This window comes from Perognathus longimembris, chromosome 17, assembly GCF_023159225.1.
Source record: "Perognathus longimembris pacificus isolate PPM17 chromosome 17, ASM2315922v1, whole genome shotgun sequence".
NCBI classification, from domain to species: domain Eukaryota; kingdom Metazoa; phylum Chordata; class Mammalia; order Rodentia; family Heteromyidae; genus Perognathus; species Perognathus longimembris.
The window spans coordinates 30,264,841-30,292,131 of record NC_063177.1 but is presented as its reverse complement, the minus strand read 5'-3'; the positions used below and the strand labels follow the sequence as shown (position 1 = coordinate 30,292,131).

At 43.9% G+C, this 27,291-nt stretch overlaps 1 protein-coding gene across 3 annotated transcripts; it reads left to right on the top strand.

The window, feature by feature from the left end:
• Window positions 1-27,089, top strand: LOC125366098 (phosphatidylcholine transfer protein). 3 transcript variants are annotated; one of them, XM_048366515.1, is made up of 6 exons: window positions 1-158; window positions 18,415-18,532; window positions 21,272-21,351; window positions 23,118-23,289; window positions 24,460-24,527; window positions 25,904-27,089. In XM_048366515.1, exons 1-6 carry the CDS (start codon window positions 21-23, stop codon window positions 25,967-25,969), a joined length of 642 nt encoding a protein of 213 aa, XP_048222472.1. In that variant the 5' UTR covers window positions 1-20; the 3' UTR covers window positions 25,970-27,089. The 3 variants fall into 3 exon arrangements, with proteins under 3 accessions (XP_048222472.1, XP_048222473.1, XP_048222474.1); XM_048366516.1 differs by lacking the exon at window positions 24,460-24,527 and having other exon boundaries at window positions 26,894-27,089; XM_048366517.1 differs by lacking the exon at window positions 24,460-24,527.
• Window positions 27,090-27,291: the final 202 nt, after the last annotated feature.

The following is a 27,291-nucleotide window of genomic DNA, read 5'->3' as shown; positions in this document are numbered from 1 at the left end:
GTAGCCAGGGCTGCGGAAGGATGGCGCTTGCGGGGAGCTTTTCCGAGGAGCAGTTCCGGGAGGCCATCGTCGAGCTCCAAGAGCCCTGCCTGGCCGGGGCCGACTGGCAGCGGCTGGTGGAGGCCTCGGGCATCACCATCTACCGGCTGTTGGACCAGGTAGCTGCCAGCCCCCTGGAGGACCTCGGGGATCGGAGCTCCCCGGGCGATGCTCCCTGACTGCCCGCGGGTCCCCGGCAGCGCGGGGAGGAGACGCTTAGCACGCAGGCAGGCCGGGACCCCTAGTGATTTTGCCTGGGGCAAATGATCCTGGAGAGTTAGGAACTTATCTGAATTCTGGCCGTTGTGGGACAGTTTGTGGAACTGGTTGGAAATGGTGTTTAATGTCCCTAGGCTCCAAAGGCACCTCCTATGGCAGGCCAGGGAGCCTGTGGTAAGCCTGCTGTCACCCTAGGAATCGGGCTACCATCTCTTTTTCTAATTAAGGGTGCTCAGATGTGTTGGGGCTCCTTTCCTTTAAACCCAAAAGTCATTATAACGAGGTTATGACAATTCCCAGGTCCTCTGGAGTGTCAGCAGGGCGCCCAACCACGGGGAGCCCAGCTTTTGGGAACATGTGACTACTGGGCAGTCAGCAAGCAGGGCATGAGGGGCTTATTGTCACAAGTTCACAAAAGGCATCTGAAAGCAAACAGCTGATAAGACAACAGGTGACAGGAATTTCCAGTCAGCCTGGCGACTGTGCAACTCAAAAAGTTGTTTTTTAGAAGGAAATGACAACTTTAAAATGTGCATCAGCTCACTCCTAGGCCTTGTAGGGGGACAATCCTGCAGGAGGACATGGCTTCCATCTTCCTAGTGAGTGGGGTGATGGATGATTAGGGGTTGGAAACATCCCAGGGCTTAGATGCAGGTAAAGGGAGTGGGTAGGTCAAGTTGCCCAAGCAATCTACTGATCTCTCAGATCTCCAGTACGTTTAGTGACCATCTTTCTGTCTCGGTCTCTGTCACTGTCTCTGTCTCTCCTCCCTCCCTCCCTCCCTCCCTCCCTCCCTCCCTCCCTCCCTCCCTCCCTCCCTCCCTCCCTCCCTCCCTTCCTTCCTTCCTTCCTTCCTTCCTTCCTTCCTTCCTTCCTTCCTTTTCTCTTTCCTTCTTTCCTCCCTCCCTCTCTTCCTTCCCTCCTAGTCAGTCTCTCTCTCTCTCCCTTCCTTCCTTCCTTCCTTCCTTTCTCTCTCTCTCTCTTTCTTTCTTTCTTTCTTTCTTTCTTTCTTTCTTTCTTTCTTTCTTTCTTTCTTTCTTTCTTTCTCTTTCCTTTTGAACTCAAGGCCTAGGCACTATCCCAGAGCTTTTTTGCTCAAGGCTAGTGCTCTACCACTTGGAGCCATAGCCCAACTTCTGGTTTTCTGATGATTAATTGGAGATAAGGATCTCATGGACTTTCCTGCCTAGGTGGGCTTCAAACCTCAATCCTCAGATCTCAGCCTCCCGAGGAGCTAGCCATGGACATCTGACTAGTAGCCAGTTTTCTTGAATTGCCTTCACACTCATGCTTAATAACTTTCTGTTGAAGTTTTAGGCAGGAAACTTCACTACACTAGGGCTGTAGGGGGAATGGAGTTGATTATTAAGTAATTCTCAGTGTTTGGAAACCGCTGGAACCAGGTAGCTATCTAGGTGGGCGTGAGGTATTGCACCTGAGAACTGTCATCAGAGGCTTGTCCATTAGTTGCTCCTGGGTGACAGGAGCAGTGTGGCCTATAGGTTAGAAGTCACCAACAGCTAAGGTAAGTGAAATTAAGGTCTCCTGGCAGAAGACCAGATTATTTCAGAGCTAGAGCAGGAAGGCACTGTAACGATCACTTGGTTCAACATCAAGGTCAAGGATGGAAGACACATGCCTGAAGGAGTGAAGCAATACTCCAGTGAAGGTCATGGTAGAGGTAGGCATGGAAGCTACATAATCTAGTGAATCTTAAACATGTGAATGCTTTTAAAAATACCTTCTAGTGTACATTAAATGTGCACTTTTAATTTTAAAACTGGAAGCTTTTTTTCCAGTAGAGTTTATCTTTTGAATAAGGAATAGAAACTCAATTCCTCATATGGATTGTTATGAGGTTCAAGTCAAGTTTGTCAGTGATGAGACAATCATTGACAGCTGTATATAACCCTACATGCACAAAACAGCCCCTTGTAAGACGAACAAAATTAGCCAGATTCTGAATTACACTATGCCAAGGTTCAGTTACTAAGTAGAAAATATTGGTGCTGTAAAGAAGTTACCTCTCTGCAAATAAATATATTTGCTTTGAAGACAATCCTTTCCTTCTGCTATTACTGGAACAGTAAAATGCTAACTTAAACACTTTACAAATGAACCCAATAGAGCAGATGGGGGAAGTAGATGACGTGTCATGGTTTTTGTTGTTTTGTTTTCTATATTAGGTTGTTATGTTTTGGTGACTATCACTGACCAAACTTTCAGTGTGAAATTCTCTGGTAGGTCCCTCCCATTTTAGGGGCATTCATCCTGATGATAATCAGCTTTTGGCTGTCCTCATTCATATATTCACTGCCAGCTGTAGGGAATGGAAAGAACTCCAAGTAGCCATGTCTTCACTGATTGTGTTTCAGTACACCCAGAGAAGGACATGTTCCTTTACTGCCATTGTGTTTCCATAAGGATGGCAGTGACCCTGCAAACTCTGCACGCCTGCGGTATTCCAAGATGCCCACAGCCTAGGACAGGCAGTTAATTTCCTACTGAAACTCTATAACCAACACCTCAGTGTGAAAAATGCACCTGTTTGCAGACAAAATCTATCTTTTCTGTGCTTATTCCATTTTCCCTACCAACCATATGAAGACATTTACCAAGTTCTCTTGACTTAGCTGCTGAGAAATATCTGGTGTCTAGTTCATCATCTCCTCCTCCTCCTCCTCCTCCTCCTCCTCCTCCTCCTCCTCCTCCTCCTCCTCCTCCTCCTCCTCCTCCTCCTCCTCCTCCTCCTCCTCCTCCTCCTCCCCCCCTCCCCCCTCCTCCTCCTCCCCCTCCCTCCTCCTCCTCCTCCCCCTCCCTCCTCCTCCTCCCCCTCCCTCCTCCTCCTCCTTCTCCCCCTCCCCCTCTCCCTCCCCCACCCCCTCCCCTCCCCCTCCTCCTTCTCCTCCTGTATGGGGCTTGAACTCAGGGTCTGGAGGCTGTCTTTGAGCTTTTGTGCTCAAGGACAGTGCTCTAACACTTTGAGCCACAGCTCCACTTCTAGTTTTCTGGTGATTAATTGGAGATGGGAGTCTTACTGACTTTTTTGCCTGGTCTGGCTTTAAACATGATTCTCAGATCCCAGCCTCCTGAATAGCTAAGATTACAGGATTACATGTCTGAGCCAGCAGCACCCAGCTGTCTTTGCCTCTTTGAGTTAGCTCTTCACTACCTCTTACCTAGAATCATAGTACCTACTTGGCTAGTTTGTTGGCCTCCCACGTCTTCACTCTCCTGTATCCTATGCATCAAGCACCTGATAGGAAGGCTCTGATTTTATTGCTGACCTCCCAGTAGCTCTGTGGAATGCAGAATTAATAAGCCATTGTAGTAGATTTTTGCACACTTTCTTATCATCCAGGCACTAAATTCTTTGACTTACTCAATTCTCACATTAACCTAATAATAAGGTATGTGGTTGTCACGTTTTAACCTATATGGAAATGAAAGATGAAGTTGGTTGGTCAAGATTTGACCTAGGATCAGAACTCAGATATCTGGCTTCAGACTTGCCCTTTAAACCTTGTGCATTTCTGTAGAGAAGACAACTATTGCCTGGTGGATACCCTAAATTAGGGTATTCCCAGCTCCCACTCCTATCTCCCATTCCCATGGACTTCCATTATCTTCCATTTATACTGACAAGGAAGTTGAAGTTCAGAACGGGTAAGTGACATACCTTCTACCCATGAAGACCTTGTTCTTCCTCCTATACCACACAAACTCTTTGCCTGGAGAAGCTTTCCAAATGTAAAATGGTTCATCGTAAGTAGAGCACATTTCTCATTACTGGAGACAATACAAAAGAGACCGAAGACTCATAATTTATATATTTCATTCAGCCTTTAATCAGAGTCTGCAATAGCTTAATTGTAATCCTGTGGATATAAGAGCATGTTGCTTCTAAGGACTCTGGTGGTATGGCTAGGAAGAAGTTGTAAGCATTGGTTGGATCACTGGCCTTTATGGATCCTTCTTGCCACACATGGGACTCAAATGGCTGTTGATGTCCCCCAACATGGCTTTCTACACAGAAGGGAGGTTGGACGGCTGTAAGCTTTTTGGAGCTCCTTACTTGACAGGCCTTCAACCAGGTGTGGACAAACCCAAAACTGTGATGGTGTCTAGATGAAGTATATTTTGAAAAGACTAAAATAAAACTAGTTTCCAATGTTAAAATTATATTGAAAATTTTACAGTAAAATCTTATAACTTATATTTTAAATTTCACAGTAAAGTTTTATTGTATCTTTTTTTCCCAAGTAGATGTAAGCAATTCTAAATTCTGTTCTGGGACAAAAGGGAACTTTTGCTTTACAAAATTTCAATATATTTTTAGCTTTCTCTCTTTTTCTGTGAAGTCACGCAAGTGTAGATTTAGAATGTTTCTTCCAAACCATTCCATCCAACATCATCATTGCTTTTTTCACTTCTTTTTTTGTCTATTCTGCCTTTTTTCTACTCCTTTTATTTTTTTTCCTCCCTATGTTGTCTTGGCAGTAAAGTAACTGTATACAGTGCTGCAATTGACACAGTGTTACCACATGAAAGTTTTCCTGTGCCCCTCCCAATAAATCTGGAAGGCCAACAGGTATGAGCTTCTTTTCTTACTTTACATATAGAAATGAGACTCAGAGTTGTTAAGTGGGTCACCTAAGACTGTGTAGATAGTAATAAGCATGAATCAATCTACTTTGTAAAGCTTACTCTGAAATATGTAGCTTGCTGGGAAGGCCACAACTCTGTTCTTGTCTTTATTTTCTAGAGGCTGACTGAAAACAAACCAAGGCTGTTGGGTTGTGCTGGTAGGAGCAAGTTGCTAAATATCTCATTTGCTTCCACTCAATGAAGTGACTGTATCTCAGGCCTTTTGAAAACAGCTTGGAGTGTTTTGGTTGGAGAAGCACATATTTCTACCTCTACTTGAAACCTCTATTGTATGCTTGGTTTGCAAGAGGAGCCAATTTTGGAATCAAGTCATCCAGGGTCCAAACTCCAGTTCTTCTCCTCTCTCCTTCATTCAGGAGAGTCATTCACCATGTGTTGCTGCTGACTTACAGATGCAGGGCTGAGTGGTGGCCAAGAGAGATGGGTGGGTGTGCTGCTTCAATGAATGAATTCTTGAACATAAACTGCAGTCATGAATATTACGAGCCCCACAGTCTGTAATGAGATGTGCATGAAAGCACACTATGATGAAAACTGAGAGGTTGATAAAGGGATTCATGGCAAGGGTTGGGTGGAGGAGAGAGGTATATGATGTGATTGTGCTTCAGGGAAAGAAGTCCAGAAAGCAGGCTGCAACACTTGGGCAGGCACACAAGTGAAGGGATAGGTTAAGTCGTGCAAGTGTCTGGGTCAGAAATATAGAGGAAAGTGTATCTCAGAACTCAAGGACAGTGGAATATTTGGGACCTTCAAAAATTGACACCAGGCCTCTCAGTGAGGACTTGTATTTAATTATCCCAGGCTGGGGCTGAGAGGGGCTTTTGTGGCCTTTTTAGAATGTGCCATTGCTGTATGTGTTTGAAATGGTTCATAATAATGTATTATCAACCACATCACTAAAGCTTCCCAGGAGATTCCAATGAACCTGCTGACACTGAAGGAGAGCTAACAGCTCATGGTGGTCCCCAAGCCAGGCTGTCCTTGTTCTCCTGAGAGAGTCAGAAGGCCAGCAGCACTGGAGCAAGGAGAGCTGAGGGGCCAGGTACTTACTGGCTAGATGACATTAGCCAGTTAATTTTCCATTTTGGATAAGGCTTACCTTTCAGGATTATGAAGAACACTAAATGAAATATTTCATGGCAGAGTAGTTCTTGCATTTGAGTATGCATTAGAATCACAGTGTTAAAAAGAATTCAGAGTTGGGCTGGGGATATGGCCTAGTGGCAAGAGTGCTTGCCTCGTATGCATGAAGCCCTGGGTTCAATTCCCCAGCACTACATATATAGAAAACGGCCAGAAGTGGCACTGTAGCTCAAGTGGCAGAGTGCTAGCCTTGAGCAAAAAAAAGAAGCCAGGGACAGTGCTCAGGCCCTGAGTCCAAGTCCCAGGTCTGGCACAAAAAAAAAAAAAAAAAAAAGAATTCAGAGTTGACCATCTTCAGGATATTTTTCTTCTTTTTCTTTTTGGTGACATTGAAGTCTGAACTCAGGACCTCATATTTACTTGATGAGCACTCTACCCCATGGGCCATACCCTCCGCGAATTTGATCTGAGGCATGAGAGTTTACTGTGTGTGTGTGTGTGTGTGTGTGTGTGTGTGTGTGTGTGTATTACTTCACACTGTAGTTCTCCCCAGTTGCTGAGTGATGTTGAAGCTGCTGGTCCAGGGACCATACATCAAGAACCACTGACCATTATTAACTAAATTCTGACCTTTTGAGAGGTGAAGTTAGAGGCAGGAGGGCACCCTAGAGATGAGAAGCAATAGAAATTAAAAGATGAGAGGGGAAAAAAAAAGAATCTTAAGATGAAATAATCACCTGTGGTGAAACGGGGTCTCTCTGATGTTCAAATGCGTGCTTCCTTTGGAGTGAGTGTGCTCCCCTGAGAAGTTCTTTGATTCACAGCTAGCCCTTGCAGCATCTTTGGGCTGTGTTACAATGGCAACAGCAGCAAGATACCCACACTGGAGACAGATGTGGTGGTTCACAACTCGGATTTGCACAGATAAACACTGGACTGAGAGGACCTGACAATGGCTTGACTTAGTAAGTTGTTAGGTCTAAGTGATGGTTGCTGAGAAGGGGTTGTGACCATTGTGTTCTCGTACTTGGGTAGAGTAGTGTTAGGAAAAGACAGTCATTGGTCAGGGCCAGTCCTTTTTTTGTGTTGTTGACCTCTCAAAGAACCCTAACAAGTTCTACACCACTAGGAAATTTCAGTTTAAAAAAACATATTGTGATGTACAGAGGGGTTACAGTTACATAGGTAAGGCAGTGAGTACATTTCTTGTCAAACTTGTTACCTCCTCCCTCATTTTTTCACCACCTTCCCTCCTCCCCAACCCCCCCCCCCAGTTGTACAGTTAGTTTACAATGTATTATTTTGTAAGTATTGCTGTTGCATTGGTTCACCATTTGGGTCACTATTTTGATGTTCCCTTTCCCTTCTCTAATTCAGACAAACATATGTACAATACTCAGGGTACCAAAATAAAAAACAGTGACAACAAGGGCTAAACCATAGGGAAGATAAACAAAAGAAAAAAGGAACTAATTTCGCATAGTACATTAAAAATAACAACAATCATAAGTGGCTTGTTTCTATAACTTGGAGTTCATTTTGTTAGTGTCATCTTATGTGACCATATGTGCATAGCTATTAACCTATTGTGATCATCTGCTAGAAGTATCCTAGATATAAACTAACAATAAAAGACCCCAAATAGCAAAACAATCCTTAGCAGGAAGAACAGTGCTGGAGGAATGTCAATACCAAACTTCAAACTCTATTACAAAGCTACAGTAATAAAAACAGCTTGGTATTGGCACAAGAACAGGCCTGAGGACCAGTGGAATAGAACTGAAGACCCAGAAATGAACCCACAGATCTACAGCCACCTAATTTTTGATAAGGCAGCCAAAAAAATAGGATGGAAAAAAGACAGTCTCTTCAACAAATTTGGTTAAATACCTGTTGTTTTTTTTTAAAAAAAAAAACTAAAGCTAGATCCTTATATATCACTGCAGGGTGATATATAAGGTGAATCAAGTCCAAATGGATCAAAGACCTCGAGGTAAAAGCAGATGCCTTGAAAACATTGCAGGAAGGAATAGGAGAAACACTAAGTCTCCTCAGCACAGGCGGAAAATTTCTTAATAAAGACTCAGAAGCACAACAAATCAACAGAAGGTTGGACAACTGGGATTGCACCAAACTGCAGAGCTTCTGCATGGCAAAGGACATATCTTGCAAGATAAATAGAAAGCCACAGATTGGGAGATCTTCACTGGCCATATAACAGACAAGGGCCTCATATCTAAAATATACTTAGAACTCAAAAATTAAGTTCCAGGGGCTGGGGATATGGCCTAGTGGCAAGAGTGCTTGTCTTGTATACATGAAGCCCTGGGTTCAATTCCCCAGCACCACATATACAGAAAACGGCCAGAAGTGGCGCTGTGGCTCAAGTGGCAGAGTGCTAGCCTTGAGCAAAAAGAATCCAGGGACAGTGCTCAGACCCTGAGTCCAAGGCCCAGGACTGGGAAAAAAAAAAATTAAGTTCCCCCGAAACAAATCCTGAAAGAAATTTCAGCTTTAAGAGAGAAGCACAGCCAGGTACTGGTGGCTCATGCCTGTAATCCTAGCTACTCAGGAGGTCGAGATCTAGGATCACAGTTCAAAGCCAGCCCGGGCAGCAGAGTTCCTGAGGTTCTTTTCTCCAATTAACCACCAGAGAACTAGACATGATGCTATGGCTCAAGTGGTAGAACCCTAGCCTTGAGCTGAAGAGGTCAGGGACAGTGCCCAGACCCCAGATTTCAAGCCCCACAACCGATGAGAGAAAGAGAGAGAGAGAGAGAGAGAGAGAGAGAGAGAGAGAGAGAGAGAGACGCACAACCCAGTTAACCTGAGAATAGATTGACTTACAGACTAGAAGTTTCTTCCAGCATTCCCTTCAGTTTGCATTGTGAACAGCTTTTACTTCAGTATGACAAAGACTTCTTCTTCTGGTTAGCAGTGGGATAATTGATAGCACAACTGTTGAATTCAGAAAACGTCTTGAGCTGTAGTTTACTAGTGGGCAGAGCCACTCCTTCCTCTTCCTGTGGGAAATCAAGGCCAGCTTTCTTTTCTTCTGTCTCTCTTGAGCATACAAATAAGAGCTTCGATTGTTTCTCACCTTCTCTCCAAAGGTTACTGGGCTTGGGTATGAATAGCATGCGGACACAGGTCTCCAGCTTTAGATTTGGTGGATGGGAGGAGGGGCTGAGTTGGATACTCCACTTCTGTCTCCAGATAGAAGCTGAGCTTTGAACTCTCATTCTGCTTTGGAGCATACTAGGGGGTGAGTCTGTCAATGTCAAACACATATATACATATATACATGTGTGTATGTATACACATGTATGGGTATATGCAAGTATGTGTGTATATGTATATGTATGTATGTATATATATGTGTGTGTGTGTGTGTGTGTGTGTGTGTGTGTGTGTATGCATATACTAGTAGTGCTGGGAATTTGGACTCAAGGCCTCCCACTTGTTAGGCAGGCACTTTTCCTACTGAGCTCTTCGGCCCTAATGTGACTAGTTATTTTTGACACAGAGCCTTGCTCCTTGCCCAGATATGCACCTGGATGTGATCCCTCTATGTTAGGTTTTCCATTATAGCTAGGATAATGGGCACACTGCCATGCCTACCTGTCTATTGAAATAAAGTCTTACAAGCTTTTCTACCAGAGCTGGCCTCAAACTGCTATCCTCCCATTCTTAGCCTCCCCAAGACCTATGTGAATGATTCTATAAGATTGTGAATATCAAATAATTTTGGAAACTAAATGCAGCCAGGGGCTGGGGCTAAGCCTAGGGGCTTAGAAAAATAGTTTACCAGTGTTATTGGGAGCATTTATAGCATCTCTTTCAAATATACTGTTGCAATGGCTGCTGACAAATGACCAAAGAAAAGGTATCTTGAGCTGCAAAGTCAAGTAGAAGCTTATAGTTAGCTTCCTTAAGGTCGTGGAGAAGCCTTGAAAGCATGCACTATTTGTTGTTTCTCAGTGGAAGGAGATAGTACTTCCTGTATCAGGGCATGGGCAGTTTTCTGAATCTCTCCAGAATTCAGTGTCATCCTCAACTGAATGCGCATGACAGTGCCTGTTAGCTCTCTCTTAGCTCCCCTACAGGGCATCTAGCAGTGTTCCTGTGCTTCTGCACTGCTCATGGATGCATAATCATATTTCCTAGGAAATATTAATGAGTCTCATCAGCAGTGTTCCATCCCTCTGCTTTGAAGTAATGAGAAAGTAACCCGCCTGGACTGAACACTGTATCACAGAATGGGGAATGAACTGTTGGGATGGGGAACAGGGTCTTCTGGCATCTGAAGAAAGGGAACAAAGAGGAATAAAGAAAGTCAGGAGGCCAAGTCCAGGTGGCTCACCTGTAATGCTAGCTATTCTGGAGGATGAGAGCTGAGGATGGAGATTTGATAACAGGTGGGGGGGGGGGGGGGGCGGGCAGGCAAAAAAGCCAGAAGTAGAGCTGTAGCTCAAGTGGTAGAGAGCCAGCCTTGAACAAAAAAGCTAAGGCCTAGGCCCTAAGTTCAAGCCTAGTATGAGGTGTGTGCATGCATGCATATGCACACAATCAGGAAGAATCTTATGGGAAAAGGGAAGGAGATGAAAGAGTGGCTCAACTGGGAAACAGGTCAGACAGCCCATTAACAGAGGCCAGCCTGACTAGGAAGGGATGTCTGTCTATTAGCCTCAGGGTCAAAGGCCTGGAGGTAGGAGAAAAATTCAGCCAGTTGGGTTGACAAACATTTTGATCTGATTTATCTGCAGACACAGGTGGATCAGCTAACCATCCAGGAGGCCAAGAAAAACTGTGAAGGGTGTTTTGTGAGTGTTTTCTAAATTACATAGGGAAGGGTTTTCTTTGCATGAAGCCCTTTTATGAGCCAGAAAGAATAGGAGAGTTTTTTATAAAAACATTTTGTTGTTATTGTAAAGGTGATGTACAGAGGGGTTACAGTTATGTAAGTCAGGTAAAGAGTACATTTCTGTTTTTGGTTGTGAGACTTGAATTCAGGGTCTGGGCACTGTCTCTGAGCTCTATTTGTTCAAGGCTCTACCACTTTGAGCCACAACTTAGCTCCACTTCCAGTTTTCTGGTGGTTAATTGAAGGTAAGAGTTTCATAGACTTCCTTGTTTTGTTTTGTTTTGTTTTTTTGGTTGTTTGCTGATTTTATAGTGTTCTGTAGAATTATAGAATTATAGTGAAAAATAACCAACATCTAAACATGTCTTCCAAATTAAAATATCCTTCTGAACTTAAGTGCATTTCCTTTCCAGGTGATTGCAATCTTAGAACTAAGAATTCTACAAACTACCAAAAAGGATCAGGTTCTTCTGTTGGACAACAAAATAAAAAAAATTTCCCCCCAAATCTATTACTAACAATTTGATTGAAAATTTACTCTAAGCATATCAGCCTAAATTTCCCTTTCAAACCAGATGGAAATGCTGAAGTACATGTACTAAGAAGTCAGCTGAGACTTCTTGTCATGAGGTCAATTTTGTGATTCGTTTCTGGAATGCAAGAGAGTCTTGTTGTAGTGGTAAATGGATATTCCTGGCCAAAAGATGTGAAAGCCATCCCTTTCTCCTCAGGATGACATCAAATGATGGCAAGGAGGAGAGTCTTGGTTTCCTCAGAAATTATCATCAGGACCACAGTGGTTTTAGAATAAATTGGCTCCCCGTGCTGGCTTTGAACTTTGATCCTCATATCTCAGATTCCTGAGTAGCTAGAATTACAGGCATGAGCCATTGGCACCTGGAAGTACATTTCTTTTTGAACAATGTCACCCCTTCCCTTGCACTCTACAATATTTCCCTTCCATCTCCATCCACAAGTTGTACAGTTCATTTTCTTTCCTTTTGTCCTTTCTCTCTTTCTTTTTCCTTTCTTCCTTTCTATCTTTTACTTTCTCTCTTTATTTCTCTTTCTCACTCTATCTCTTTCTTTATTTGCCAGGCCTGGGGCTTAGACTTTAAGCAACAGCACTACTTCTGGCTTTTTCTGTTTATGTGGTTCCGAGGAATCGAACCCAGGGTTTCATGCATGCTAGGCAAACACTCTCACTAGGCCACATTCCCAGTCCCAGTTCATTTTCAACATAGTGTCTAATGACATTGCTGCATTTGTTTACTTTTTGTCTCTCCATTTCGGTATCTCCCCTTACTGTTTCAAAGATGGACAAATGAACAAATAAGACAAAAAGAAAAGAAAATGAAAACAGTGACAAAGAGAAAAAAAAACCCTCTTGTTTCCATTTCCTGAAGTTTATATCAATAAATACTATTTTGTATGATCAGAGGCACATAGGCCTTGCACCTTTGTGTTGGGAGGAGAGTTTCTTTTCTTTTTTTTTTTTTAGTTTGATAAATGTTTCAGAGTTTTAAAATGTTTTGACAAACTATAAATTTAACTGTAATTGACTATAGAATTAACGAACTAGTGATTGGTAAAACAGACAATCTTAGTCATCGATATGAACATTCCATGGAAGAGGCCTTCATGCTATAGAATCACACACGTGGGGATTCCATTTTTATTATTATTTGTTATTATAAAGGTGATAAACAGAGCAATGCCAGATAAGTCAAGTAATGAGTACATTTCTTTTTGGACAGTGTTACGCTTTCCCTTACCCTTTCCCAGTTTTTTTTAATCATTATTTTTTCCTTCATTGTCAAAGCGAAGTACAGTTTCTTATGTAAGGCAGTGAGTACATTTCTTGTCCAACTTGTTACCTCCTCCCTCATTTTCCCCCGCCTCCCCTTTTCCCTCTCCTCCCCCTCCCACAAGAGTTGTGCAGTTGGTTTACACCAAGTGGTTTTGTAAGTATTGCTTTTGGAATGGTTTGTCTTTTTATCCTTTGTCTCTCAATTTTGATATCCCCTTTCCCTTCCCTAGTTCTAATACATGTATATACAGTATCCAGGGTACTCAGATGAGATACAGTGATAGCGGGGTTCAACCACAGGAAGGGAATATGAGAGAAACAAACAAACAAAAAGGTAAGGCTTCACATGGCATGTTGAAAATAATTACAACAATGATATAACCCTTGTTTCCATTAACATGGAGTTCATTTCACTCAGCATCATTTTATGTGATCATAAGGGCATAGCTATTAGGCTCTTGTGATCCTCTGCTGTAACTAGCCTAAATCTGTGCTAATGATTCCCTATGAGGGAGACCATAGAGTCCATGTTTCTTTGGGTCTGGCTCATTTCACTTAGTATAGTTTTTTTTCCAAGTCCTTCCATTTCCTTACGAATATCTCCCAGCTTTTCGGAGGAGAGTTTCTTAACCCTCACTATTTCCTGATGACAAGGTTCAATTCAACACTCTATCCATTAGAACTGTTTTTATTAGCCAGCAATAGAAAAGTGGACCGATAATGACTTAAGCAAAGGGAAGTTTAGTTGTTTGACCTAACAGATAACTCAGAGGTAAACAGTAGTTGGTACTAATTTGACTAATCTTTGATACTTGTAACTCTGAGACTTTCTATTGCCTTCTCTTATTTGTTGCCTCTTGATCACAGAATAGTTTGCTGCAGCTTGAAATTTCCTTTCCACATTCAGAACAGGGAATATGGCTTTCTGACCTGCACAGGGGTCTAGAAAAGTTATTAGCTGTGCACGTTCTCATAAGAAATTCTCTTAGAGGGCTGGGAATATGGCCTAGTGGCAAGAGCGCTTGCCTCTTACACATGAAGCTCTCGGTTCGATTTCCCAGCACCACATATATGGAAAACGGCCAGAAGGGGCGCTGTGGCTCAGGTAGCAGAGTGCTTGCCTTGAGCGGGAAGAAGCCAGGGATGGTGCTCAGACCCTGAGTCCAAGGCCCAGGAATGGCCAAAAAAAAAAAAAAAAAAAAAAAGAAAGAAATTCTCTTAGAAAGAAAGAAGAGATGTATAACACATCAATGCTTCTGCTTCTTTGGTAATTTATTCTGCATATGGCATGGTTAATTGTTTACCATCAAATGTAATCCTTTTACTATTTGGTATATAAGAAAGTAAACAGCTAATAAAGAGAACATTAGAAAAGTATCCTGTATATTTTGCTCTAGATAAGGAAATTCTGATCCTCTTTTTATTTTGTGCTGGTCCTAGGGCTTGAACTCTGGGCCTTGAGCTGTTTTGCTCAAGGTTAGCACTCTACTATTTGAGCCATAGCTCCATTTCTAGCTTTTTGCCTGCTGAAATTTCCTGCCCTAGCTGGCTTCAAACCGCGCTTCTCCAATCTCAGCCTACTGAATAGCTAAGATCACAGGTATAAACCACTGCCACCCTACTTGACAATGCTCCTTAAAGGTGGTTTGGGGACAATCTTCAGGAAAAGACAAGAGTATCTTGAGTAAGCTAATTTGGAGCCATTTGCTGCAGTGTTAGTAATTTTGGAAAAATATGTAAAACAAATCTTGCAAAGGAGTTGTACCTCTAATTTTAAAGAGGTCTTATATATCAATAGTATGGACTTTGCCCAAATGAAGCTAAAACTGCTTTTCTATATCACATTGTTCATACAGACTGTGGCCCCCAATCCTGGTAGGCTCAGTCCAGGCTTGGTATGCCCTTTCTAAAGGTCCATAGAAAGCACTAGTAGCCTAAAATACTAGTGCATGTAAACTTAACATTCATCTCCAAGGACATTTCTAATGGGAAAGAAGTAGAAATTTTGACCAACTATTTTATGATTATTCTGGAAATACTTGCATAAAATATCTGGAAACAAGTGTCTCTGAGGAATAATTAAGTTACATGTGAATTCTACATAGCTTCAACATACCATGAAGCTAAAAATAAATAAGAGTAACAGCTGTTTATAGCATATTTCTATTTGATCACATAGATTATGTTTGTTTAGGTTTCATTCATTCATTCATTTATTGCCAATCCTGGGGTTTGAACTCAGGGCTGGAGCACTGCCCCTGGCCTCCTTTTGCTCAAGGCTAGCACTCTGCCACTTGAGTTACAGTGCCACTTCTGGATTTTCTGTTTATGTGGTGCTGAGGAATTGAACCCAGGGCTTCATACATGCTAGACAGGCACTCTACTGCTAAGCCACATTCTCAGCTTCATAGATTAGTTTTTATTCCCTTCAAAGACATGCAGTATTATCAATAATAGTGACTGTGGAATATGGGCTTATATAGGACTTAAAATGCGATTCAAATTTTCCTATAATGAATAGGAATTGCTTTTATATTTACTGAAAATTCACTTTAATATTTTGAAGATGAAGTAGGAAGGAGTGTGTTTGCTAAGAGCCTACTTAGAAAGACATCATGGGTGAAAAAGTGCTTTGACCCAGCCGTGTGGGCTGTACTATTTCAGCACTGGCAAAGAATGTCATATTTCTGGACTAGGAAAGGTGTTACCCAGAACTTGGTTCCTCTGGGGGTCTGGCTTTGCTCACTTCTGCCATGAAAAGGTTGTTTAAAGGAAGTTGTCACAATAGTTCATTCTTCTGAATTCACGCAAACCAGGGCCCTTCTATTTTTCTCTTCCTAGAGGGCTTTCTGTTCTTCTGTTCCCCTTGTTTTATGCTAAGATAGGCCTGGGTCATGGAAGGCTGTAACCCCGTGCAGGAAGGGAAGGGACCTCAGTGAAGGAAACAGTTTGTTGTCATTTATTTCTGCAGATATCCCAAGCTAAACCATGGGAGACTGGGGAGATCACTATCATAACACATAGGTTCCTCTTTTGTCCAGTGTGTATAGAATAGGAACTCCATATTCTAGAACAAGTTGCTAATTGTCTCTCTTCCTGTTGCTGGAAACACATGGTGTGTGTAGGGGTGTACACATGTAAGTGTGTATAAACCCTTGCCACATCTCTAAGGTATAAGCCCAGGGGGCAGACAGGAGAAGGGAGGAGTCCAGGTCCCCATCAATGGAGACTTGGTATAAAGCCATGTGCTCAGCTGCTAGGTCCTAACGAAATCAATTTCACTTTCCCCTTCCATTATTATTATTATTATTATTATTATTATTTGTTTTCACATGCATCTGGGATTTTTCATCTGGGATGCCGTTTGCCCTGGATGATGCCACCTTAGCTGGGGGCTCCTGATAGTTGAGGCCCTCTGGAAGGAGTCACCATGTCCTCCCCTTAACTTCATATCAGCCTCCAGCATTTAAAGGAGAAGGCTTCTTTTGCAAGCGGTTACCCACATAGTAAGGCGTGGAATCAGGAACTCATCTGAAATCCCTGTTTCTGCTCATGGGTTTGTGTTATTTGCTTGCTTTTTTTCCCCACTGAGATTAATGTAAGAGCCATTGGTTTACATTTAACCATACAGTCTTAAGAAAATTGAGGGTCAAGAATTGTACATCACCCTGTACAGAGAGTGACAGGTGTAATGGAGATAAATCACGCCCAGACCTGTGCAGACAAGATGTAGCCTCAGATGAAGGCCAGGAAACTCTTGTCCTTGGCATCCAGAAATTTCATTTTCTGAACCAAGTAAACTAGTGTGATTTGGAGCAGATGTTTCTTCCTTTTGTATAAAGTCATCCCTTTGTACATAATCAAAAAGAAGCTCTTGAAAAATTCTGTCTTGGAATTGATTTTTTAAAAAATGTATTGCATTTCTTTATACTCTGTACATCTCTAAAACATGTTTTCTCTCTAGAACTCTACCTGAGGATATAACACTGGATGTGTAATTGCCATCTCAAAGTCTCCCCAAATTCAACTTTTTAGGATGCCTGGCTCTCAGATAAGCTCTTCTCTGATTTCTTCCATGTTAGAGAAGGAATGCCTACCTATGTAGTGTCCCAGCAAAAGTCCACCTTGACTCTTTCTCTTCCCCCTCAGCTAGTCGCATCAGCAATTCCGGTTCCCCTGTCTCCAGAATATATCTATAGACCACTGCTATTAACTTCTTGCCACAGTCACCGTCATCTCTTTCTAAAATTATTTTTATTGATATTATAAAGGTGATTTACAGATGGGTTACAATTACATAAGTCAAATAAAGAGTACATTTCTTTTTGGACAATGTCACCCCTTTCATCACTCTCTCCCAGTTTTTCCCTCCCATTCCCACCCACAAGCTCAACATAGTGTCTAGTGAGTATCACTGCTGCATTTGTTCACCCTTTGTCCTTCCAGTTCTGTGCTTCCCCTTACCTTCCCAAAGATGGGTAAATGAATAAACAGAACAAATAGGAATGAACATCCTCTCTTATCTACCTCTTATCTGGACCATTACAATGGCTTTTTTTTTTTTTTTTTTTTGCCAGTCCTGGGGCTTGGACTCAGGGCCTGAGCACTGTCCCTGGCTTCTTTTTGCTCAAGGTTAGCACACTACCACTTGAGCCACAGCGCCACTTCTGGCTTTTTCTATATATGTGGTGCTGAGGAATTGAACTCAGGGCTTCATGTATGTGAGGCAAGAACTCTACCACTAGGCCCAGTCCTGTTCTCAGTCCTACAATGGCTTTTAAAGCCATCTTTTGCTTATGATCTGTTTTCTAATAAGCAGCAAGAATCATCTTTAAAAAATGCTCATCAGAGATGGTCATGTAAAGTACATTCCTTGTCAGATCTGTTTGCTTGACTCAGGGATGGGGAAATTTTTCTCTGGGTGTTCTTTGCTTTTCCCTCAAAACTTGTTATTATTATGAGCAAATTATTTACTATAACTTTATGTTGTTAAGGCAGAAGTGTCTAGATTTATTGACCTACCCATAGTGGCTTTGGCAGGGCCAGACTGTGATGCTTTTGCAGACCTTCTATAAGCCCTGTGAGGGGCGGTGGGTTGGATGTCCCCACTCTGCCATCGGGAGCCATTCATTAGTTTTCCATAGTAACCAGAATAAGTCATTTAACCATATCATGGTTTTCAGGATCTTTGAGGTCTGGATCCCACCTCTCTAGCTTCAACTCTTACCATTCTTCCTCCCACCTAGAATTCTCTAGACCCCAAGATCTTTAAGGAGACTCAAGGGCCTTCTTCCTATCAGCAATGACTTTCCACATCATCACATGACTGGCTCCTTCTAGAACACAATGCCCTGAAAAGTGTTACCCCTCCTACTACAGCTTTTGCCTGTCCACCTTTGACACAGCCCCCTCCTGTGTGCCTTCTCCCCCCTACCCCACCCCCTTCCCCATGGCCAAGGTTCCATTCACAGCACAACCCTGCCTACATCCTACTTATATCACCTGGCTGTCAGAACTCCCACCATCATGCCTTCAGTTAAACAAGATCCATGAGACCTCAGGTCTTCCCTGCTTTTACATTTTTTTGTGTGTGTTTCTGAGAGCCTACCGGGATGGGGGGTCCATGTTTGGTGCGGCATGCACTCTGACCCCAGCAGTCCTTCCTATGATGTGGAATCTGGCTTGCTCTCAACTCTGGTACCAATAGATTCTGTCTGTTCTGTTTCTGTAGCCAACTGGACTTTATAAGTATAAGATCTTTGGTGTTCTGAATGACTGCTGCCCAGCTCTCCTTGCAGATGTCTATATGGACTTAGACTACAGAAGAAAGTGGGACCAGTATGTTAAAGGTAAGTGATACATACACAAAAAATAATCATTAGATGAGCAAATGAATCCCTGCTTATCCTAGTCAGTAGAAAAGAACAGATGTAATTTCTGCTTGGTTGGGGATTCCTTTTAAACTGTAGCACCAAAGTCTTGCACAAGTGCAGTTGAAATGTGCCTCTGCAGTTCTGGCACCAGCTCCTGATGTAGCTGGATCCTGTCTGCAGCGGGCACTGGGGAAGCTCCGCTCAGCCTGCCGAGGAGGGATGATAGCCCACGTACCATGCTGGTCAGGGAAGGTCTCGCAGGAGGTGCTGCTGTTCAAACTTGCTTTTGGAAGTGGAATCCAAGTTTTCTAAAGAGGCATGAGTACATGCACAGGGTGGGGTGTGGGGGTGGTGGTGAGAGTCTCATGGATTTTCCTGCTCGGGTTGGCTTTACACCATGATACTCAGATCTCCTGAGCAGCTAAGATTGCAGGCACCAACCACCCGTGCCCGGCTTTCTCTCTTCTTAAAATGGAGAATCTGTCCTCCAGGTGACAGGACTTGTATTCTAACCACATAAATAACCCCAGAGGAAGGAGAACTCTCCTTTCTCTTAGGAAATGCTGCCAGAGTGCAGGAGTAGCTCAGCAGTTTGTCTTGGAGCACTTGCTTTCTCTTGCGGTAGCCGCCATGGCCTGGGCAACTTGGTGCTTGCCAGTACCTCTCCGAGGTAGGGGCAGGCAGCTATGAAGCAGCAGTGTAAGGCAGATTCTGCCAAAAAGAGGCACATGTGGCTTCAGCTTGGAAAAGAACAGCATGAGGAAGCAGGTAGCATACAAAATCTCTTTGTTTTTCCATGACTGCTAAAGTATATGACAATAAGGAAAGCAACTGCAGAGCCTCTGACGTGTGACCCAGCTGCAGCTCTTTGTACCATGGCAGCCAATGAAGCTGCAGCTGGCTTTGCTGGATGAGTCCTGAGGAGTTTTTGTTGTTGTTATATTTGTTTTTGTGTGCTGGTAGTGGGGCTTTGAATTCAGGGCCTCATGTTCTTGCTTAGCTTTTTCGCTCAAGGTTGGTACTCTATCACTTGAGCCACATGTTTCCTTGTGGCATTTTGCTGGTTAAATGAGGTAAGAGTCTCTCAGATTTGTTTGCCCAGGCTGGCACCAAACCATGATCCTCAGATCACAGCCTCCTGAGTAGGATTACAGATGTGAGCCAGCAAAGGATGGCTTCATCCTGAGGTCCTTGTCCTTGCTCCTTCTGGATATTGAATATCTGAGAGGCTTTTGGCTGAACTTTAGCAGGTGTGCAGACAAGATCCTGGCCAGCTGTACTATTCCCTCAGTTGATCACCGAGGCCACTTTGCCCATTCCTAACCCTGAAATGGCTGTGTAACTGCTTATGCATGAGATTTACTGACCAGCCTGCAGTCAAAAAATAGGAAAGCAGAGGGCAGGTGATATCCTGGAAGACAGTTAAGATGCTAGCAGAGAAAAGGGACATGATGCAAGGTGCACAAAAGCAACTGTATTCCACTTTCCCCGTACTTTCAGGCCTCTTGTGACACTGATGCAATGACAAGCTACTTAATCATCAGGATGATTTCAATAGATTTTTCTTTCAAGAAAAAAACAAACCACCCCTTAATTTATCCCTCTCAGCATGTCCCCTTGGACTCCTTAGTCACTGAGCAGACTTGCTGGGTGGGTTTCTTCTTGAGACAGTTGTGCAGCAGCCCTCTACACAGCCTGGCAGGGGAGGGGCAGGAGGAGGCAGCTGGGTGCCTCCCCCTGCAACAGCAGGCTGCTGTTTGCACACCCTGGCATGAGGGGGTGGACACCAAGGGGAGCTGCTCCCTGATGCTGGGGCATCATGGGAAGAAATAGGGGAGGGGCTTTGCCCTCTGTGGAGCCTTCACTACCCACTGGAACACTCCAGACCTGGCACTGATTCCCTCAGTCTGGCTCCAGGGGTTAAATCTTGATGAGGAGGGCTGGGCTCAAAAGCAAAACTATTGGTGTTCTAGTGACATCTGGTGGCTAACTCATTAAAAAACCCCTGACTATTTTTGTTTTCTGATATCAACATCTTTTCAATGTAGTCTGCTCCCAGAATATTGTTTGTGCTGTGCACATTACAAGTTTTCTTGGGCTCTCTTGTTTTTTGATGTATTTTTTATGTCTTCTAGGAGGCCGTGATCTGAGCATCATGGTTTGGTGCCAGCCTGGGCAAACAAATCTGAGAGACTCTTACCTTCCTTTAACCAGCAAAAAGCCACAAGGGAACATGTGGCTCAAGTGGTAGAGTACCAACCTTGAGTGAAAAAGCTAAGCAAGAACATGAGGCCCTGAATTCAAAGCCCCAAGCTTTTGGTGGTTATAAAAGTACAAGACTTAAATAAAAAATGATTTGCCAGGCACTGATGGCTCAAGCCTATAATACTAGCTACTCAAGAGGCTGAGCTCTGAAGGCTCTGGTTTGGAGGCAACCCAGGCAGACGAATCCAAGAGACTCTTATCTCTAACTAGCTAGCGAAAGGCTGTAAGTAAAAGGATGGCACAAATGGTAGAGCACCAGCCTTGAGTGAAAAAGCTAAGAAACAGCACCCAGGCCCTAAGTTCAAGCCCCAGTACTGGCACAAAAATAATGAAATAATTCTACACTGTGTAAGTTAATGGTTTATTATGCATTATGAAGATATCCAAGTTTCTTGTGACTTGAAACCACAGAAGATTCCAGATGTAATAACTTCTTCTCTTTTCCTGTAGAGCTCTATGAAAATGAATGTGATGGACAGACTGTGGTATACTGGGAAGTCAAGTACCCCTTCCCCATGTCCAACAGAGATGTATCCTTCAAAGCACACCATGCTTCCGCCCTCCCCCCCCCCCACCATCCCATGTGTTTTGTGCCTTTGACCCCTGAATGATGGGGCTAAGCCTCATTTTTCCAGCTAGTGTGGACAATATTGTCATTCATTCTTATGGAATGATCTGCTGGAACTGCAATTTCTTGTGTGAATTTTTCAGGGGCTCAAAATGTGATTTCTGGGTCTGACCCCAGGGAGCATCTGTAATCAGGATCACCACAGGGCAGCTCATGCTCTCTTGAGAAGTTGTCCTAGGCTGGAAATCATTAGACCATGGAATTGGGGGCCTGAAGGGAGCACTTTAGGAAACCTAGTGGTCCAGCCTCTTCCAGAGAATAAATGGCAGGCATTCAGGTGGATGGGGTACAGGCACTGGCACCCGTTCCCTCACTTTCTGCTCCCCTCAGGACTCCCTCCTGGCTCAGCTGACTCCCTTCCCCTACTGTTCTCTTCACTATTGGCTGTGGACCTTGGATGCATGGCTCTGCCTCTTTGCTTCCTTGATTATGAAATGAAGCAGCCACATGAAATGTAGGGAATGAAATGTAGCCACATGAAATATCTGGTAGCCCGAAAAGTCTTAGCTTTTCTGCATGTCTCTAAGTCTCCACAATGAGGGCTATTAAATTACTGACCAAAGGAAACAGTGCAATCATTTGTTTGGGAACAAAGGACCCCAAGTGAAGAAGGAGAAACACATACCTGATGTGCTTTGACCATGAGAAACTCCCTTCACTTCTCTGGGTCGCAGTGAACACAAAGCCATAGGGTGAACACAGGTACTGTGACAGATATCAATCAATGTATCAGGTGGCTTTTCGTCCATGGAGTGTCAGGTGATGAGCTGAGCAAATTGTGGAGTGATTGCAACAATATTTTGCTTTGAGGAAAAAGCTCAAGGCTTGGGAGAAAAGAGAGCCAGAGCCAGGGCTTCATCAGCCTTCCCAGAAACATGGAAGCGCTTTACCCATCTGGACCCTGGAGAGAGGGGGAGCTGTAGAGACAGGGAGGTGGCCTGGACAAGCAGTTACTGTGTTTTCTCAAATGCACTTGTGTTGTCTCTGCGTAACTTTTTTTTTTTTTTGGACTGTTCTAGGAATCTAGCTTGATACCCCAAATTCTTTTATTTGAGTTCATTAATGTTTGAACCCCATGTGGCTGTGACATCGTAGGTCCAGATGTGAGTTTAGTTGGTCAGTTTCTTTTCTTTTGGCTGGGCTGTGAGGCTTTGGGTAAATTCTTTCCCTCGTGGAGGCTCAGTGTTGCTGTCTGTAAGATGAGGACATTTGTACCAAGGTCTCTTAGGTTATAATTGTCTTCTGGAATAGAACCAGTGTCTGATCTGTGAATATTGATAGGAATGAAATAGCTTCATTATTCTTGGTGAACTGGTGTTAATCCAGAGAGCATCTGTCTACTAAGAGTCCAGGTATTTGCGTATTATGGTTACTAGAAATCTGTAATTATTATAGCTCTGAGTGAGAAGAAGACAAAAATAAATGATCAAGTGCTTATTTTGTCCCAGGCTTTCTCTCCTGCTGTGAGCAGACTTGCCTGGGGACCAATATGACCAATGGTAGTACCTTTCCCTAGATCGGGACACTGAGTCTCAGAGAGGTTGATTACTTTATCCAGGACCAAGCTGGAGGCACAGAACCCCCGGCCCTTGCTTTGCCTCTGGCTTGTGAGGCTTCCTCCTGCCTCTTTGCTGTGCTGGTGTTGGTGTGCCTTGACTGAACATGCAGTATGTCTACGTCCGGCAGCGGCGAGATATGGAGGTTGAAGGGCGGAAGGTCTATGTGGTACTGGCTCAGTGTACCTCCATGCCTCAGTTTCCTGAGAAGTCGGGTGTGATCCGAGTGAAGCAGTACCAGCAGAGCCTGGCCATTGAGAGTGATGGCAAGAAAGGGAGCAAAGGTAAAAGCGGGGGTGCAGTTCACACATCTGGCATGACCAGCAGCAGGCCCACAGGTGAAGCCTGGGCTGCTCTGAAGGAAAGTATGTTATATATATGAAGGCTACTCTAGACGGCAGAGGATGCATGGGGCAAAGCAGGCCTTGGATCAGCCATGGGGAGGAGGCCCCACCCTGACCCCCAAACTTGATGAAAACATGAGATACATGTTTCAGCGTGACCCAACTTGTTTCTTACTGCCTCCTGCCTTGTCAAAACACTGTAAGTAGCTAGGCGCCAGTGGCTCACACCTGTAACCCTAGCTACTCAGGAGTCTGAGATCTGAGGATCGTGGTTCGAAGCCAGCTGGGCAGAAAAGTCCCCGTGAGATTCTTATCTCCAATAAACCACTCAAAACAGCTGGCTCAAGTGGTAGAGTGTTAGCCTTGAGCACAAAGAGGTTCAGGGACAGTGTGCAGGCTGGCCTAGAGTTTGAGCCCTAGGACTGGCAAAACAAAACAACGCTACAAGTAAACCAGATGGTTTAGAAAGTCACTTTGACTGCCCTGTGGATACATAGGCTGGGCCTGGGAGGAGGTTAGATAGTAGGCAGATGTGTTAGAAGATGTGACTTCTATTCAAGACAAAAGCCAGAGACTCAGGCCCTGTCTACCTTGACTTCTAGCCCCTCCCCTCCCCTCCCAACCCCCAGGGAAGGAGGAATGGGTGCAGATTGGGGCCTGCAGCCACCTGCTGTATTGTAAAGAGCGTGGCCTGCGTCTTAGGCAAAATCTGAACCATACATCTGATACATGGGAGGTCTGTCCCCTTGAGGTGTCACCAGACTTTCCTGAGACTCCATTTCATCATTTATAAGATTCTGCCTTCCAGTTCCTTTTGAGTTGTGATGATAACTAAATGAGAGGCTCAGTATTCAAGTGTCCGGCACCTGCTGAATGTTTAGTAAACCACAGGAACACATACCGGTGGCTGTTTTTTAAGAATTCTTAGCTATAAATACCTTCAAAGTAAGTTGGTAGAGAAAGGTCCACTTGGGATTATGTGCTTGCTACCTTTGCCCTGTGCTTTCTGGGCTGGAGTCTGATGATACAAACCTTCAGGGATTTTGTTGTTGCACTTTTTCTAATGCTTTCTCCCCCATTCTGAATTGTCTCTCCCCTTCCCCCTTCCAGTTTTCATGTATTACTTCGATAACCCGGGTGGCCAAATTCCGTCCTGGCTCATTAACTGGGCGGCTAAGGTGAGATCCCAGAAGGCGGAGGTGGGGAGTGAGGGGTCGGGGAGTATGCTTGACAAATGTTGACTTAGCCTGAGAGGCTGTCATGCTGAAGAGACACATTGTCCCTGGCGTAATGAGGCTCTTTTATAAAGACTTTGGTTGAGTGACTCTGGTTAGGACTGGGCTTGCCAATACCCAGGATGCAAGCTGGAACAAAAGACAAAGAATCTGTAGCTTGGAATGCCATCCCCTCTCTGGTTGTGGCCCCAGACCCTGCCAGGATCACTCTCTGGAACCTTCGAACAATAGAATGCTCCCTCTAGGAACAATGGCCCCCTGGGCCCCCATGTCTGCTTAGGAAGGTATAGGACGCACAGACTGGGCTGGGAGACAGCCGGATGTGTCCAGGCCTAAAGGAAGCCCCCAGCTTTGTCATTGTGGCTTTGTTCGTCTGTGGGAAGAGGGAATTGCTAAGGTGGCTCAAGAGTCTTGGCATCATGGGGACGATGCACACATGAGATTTTGAACCTTGGTTCTACAATTGGCTTGCTTATTCTATTTATGAATTAATTGCTTTTTAACAATGGAGGTGGGTATTCCCTGCCCTACAGAACAAGAATGATAGTGTTTGGGGAAAAGGCTCACATAATACAGAACACCAATTAAATAGCAAGGTACCCTACCCTCTGATCGCCAAAGTCTTAGCCTATTCTAGGTCTACAAAGCAAGTCCTTCCTCTTGCTTTGTTAGAAGAATTCTGCAATCTAAATTCCATTTCTGGTGTCTGCTTTTTCTTTCCAAGAAATGATGTCTCATAAAGGTTTTATTAGTAAAGGTCAAAATGTAAGACAGTATATGCAGCAGTTTCCGTCCTCTGTATGTACTTTTTCTCTGTTTTTCTCCAAGCTACTAGGGTTTGAACTCAGGCCATGTACTTGCTAGACAAGCGCTTTCCCATTTGAGCAATGCCCCTAGCCTTTTAGGCTTTATTTTCCAGATAGGGCCTTGAGCTTCTTCCCAGGACAGCTTTAGACCTTGATCCCCCTGCCTCCATTGCCCAAGTAACTGGGATTTTTACAGTTTTACAGATGGCATGGCTTGTTTTTTGAGATTAGGGCCTTGCTAACTTTTTTTTTTTTGTCCAGACTGATATGGATCTGTGACCCTCCTTTCTCTATCTCTTGAGATGTGATGGCAGGTATGGGCCACCATGCCTGTCCTGTTATCCACTCTTACTTATGCTAGAATTTTGTCTTTCCTCATTATTTGAGACAATGTTGTGTTGAAATCTGGTCAAAGGCTCCATTGCCTTTCTTATCCCCAATACCCTTTTGTTTAGCATTTTCCCATCCTAAAGAATTGAGTCATAGAAATGACAGTCTTTTTTTCCTCTGCAGAATGGAGTTCCAAGCTTCTTAAAGGACACAGCAAAAGCTTGCCAGAACTACCTCAAGAAATCTTAAGAAAGAATCGCTGGAACTCTTGCATCTCTGGAAGTGCCACCATCCACTGATTCTCAGCCTTCCTCACATTTCTGTCTTCAAAGAAGTGCACTTCCTTTAGCACAGATCCCAAAGCACGTTTGCCCGATGCCTGGCCCACTGGCTTCCTTTCTCCCTTACCCTACCCTAGCTGGTGGGGTTGCCTTCTTCCACTATTGAATGGGAGACAGGAAAACCTGCCTATTTTACATAGGAAATACTCAATAGGTCACAGAAGCATTCTGTGGTAGGTGGAGGAAGGACAACAAAATGTAAAGGCAGCCATTCTCAGCCAGGTTGGATCTTTCCAGAATGTGCTTTCTTGCAACCCAGGAGGGACTGTTGACAGCTGCCCCTCTATTCGGAACTGACCATGTGTGTGTGTCAACACTGGAGATATTGGCTTATGTCCATTTGCCTTTCGCTTTGCTGACTTAAATTGGCTGGGGTTTAAGGTAGGAATCCAGAAAGTCTTGCCTTGGTCCTGCTTGAAGGATTAGTAGCTGCTATATAACATTGGACCATTGTGTGAAGCACTTTAGGCCTGACTAAGCATGTGATATGACAACCATCCCACCCCACCCCACCCCACCCCACCTCTGTCCATATCTAGAATTTTCTCTTTCCCATAAGCCACTCGGGAAAGGCTGCCGGTACCTCTCAGCAGCTCCATGACTATCCTTCTTAGTCATGTCAGTGCAATGCTGCACACAAGTGTCTTTGCTCTTGATGCCTCAGTTTCCCTTCTGGAGCATTTGGAGATGTTGAAGAGACAATAATAATTCACAAGCAGCTAGAATTGATTAGTACCTTGGTTGACTTTGTACTTTTTATTTTCTCAAGAATTCTACCTCTTCAACTGCCAAAATGACCTTCAGAGTGTTGTATTTTCTTCTGAATTTTCAGCCAGGAAAGATACTGCTGCTGTGGCTGAAGGCATAGTCTTGGTAACCTCAGGGAACATTTGTGATCAGTATACGTACAGTGATACCAAACTTTGATGAATGGACATGAACATCCAGGATATAAAGTCAATGGCATCCCTCAGACTGTATGCTTTCTCACTGGAAAGAAAGATGTACCATAATGAATAAACACAGTGATTTGCATTTCTTTCAGTTCCTTTCCTTCTTGCCAGAACAAATCAGTAAGGTCTCTTTTGTTCACAATTGATGGCCAGCCTAACTTATGGACTTGAAGAGAAAAGGATTTTAAACTCATTTACATGCAAGGACAGACGTGGGCGCTTGTTTGGAGTAGAGGCTGCTTCTACACAGCATTGGAATGTGAAGTGTGTAGGGAAC

Excerpts from the sequence above, each read along its gene's own strand:
- LOC125366098 (XM_048366515.1), top strand. The coding sequence starts at position 21 with ATGGCGCTTGCGGGGAGCTTTTCCGAGGAGCAGTTCCGGGAGGCCATC. Across the intron at positions 18,533-21,271 it reads GTGGGACCAGTATGTTAAAG|AGCTCTATGAAAATGAATGT; the intron begins GTAAGTGATACA and ends CTTTTCCTGTAG. Across the intron at positions 21,352-23,117 it reads TCCCCATGTCCAACAGAGAT|TATGTCTACGTCCGGCAGCG; the intron begins GTATCCTTCAAA and ends CTGAACATGCAG.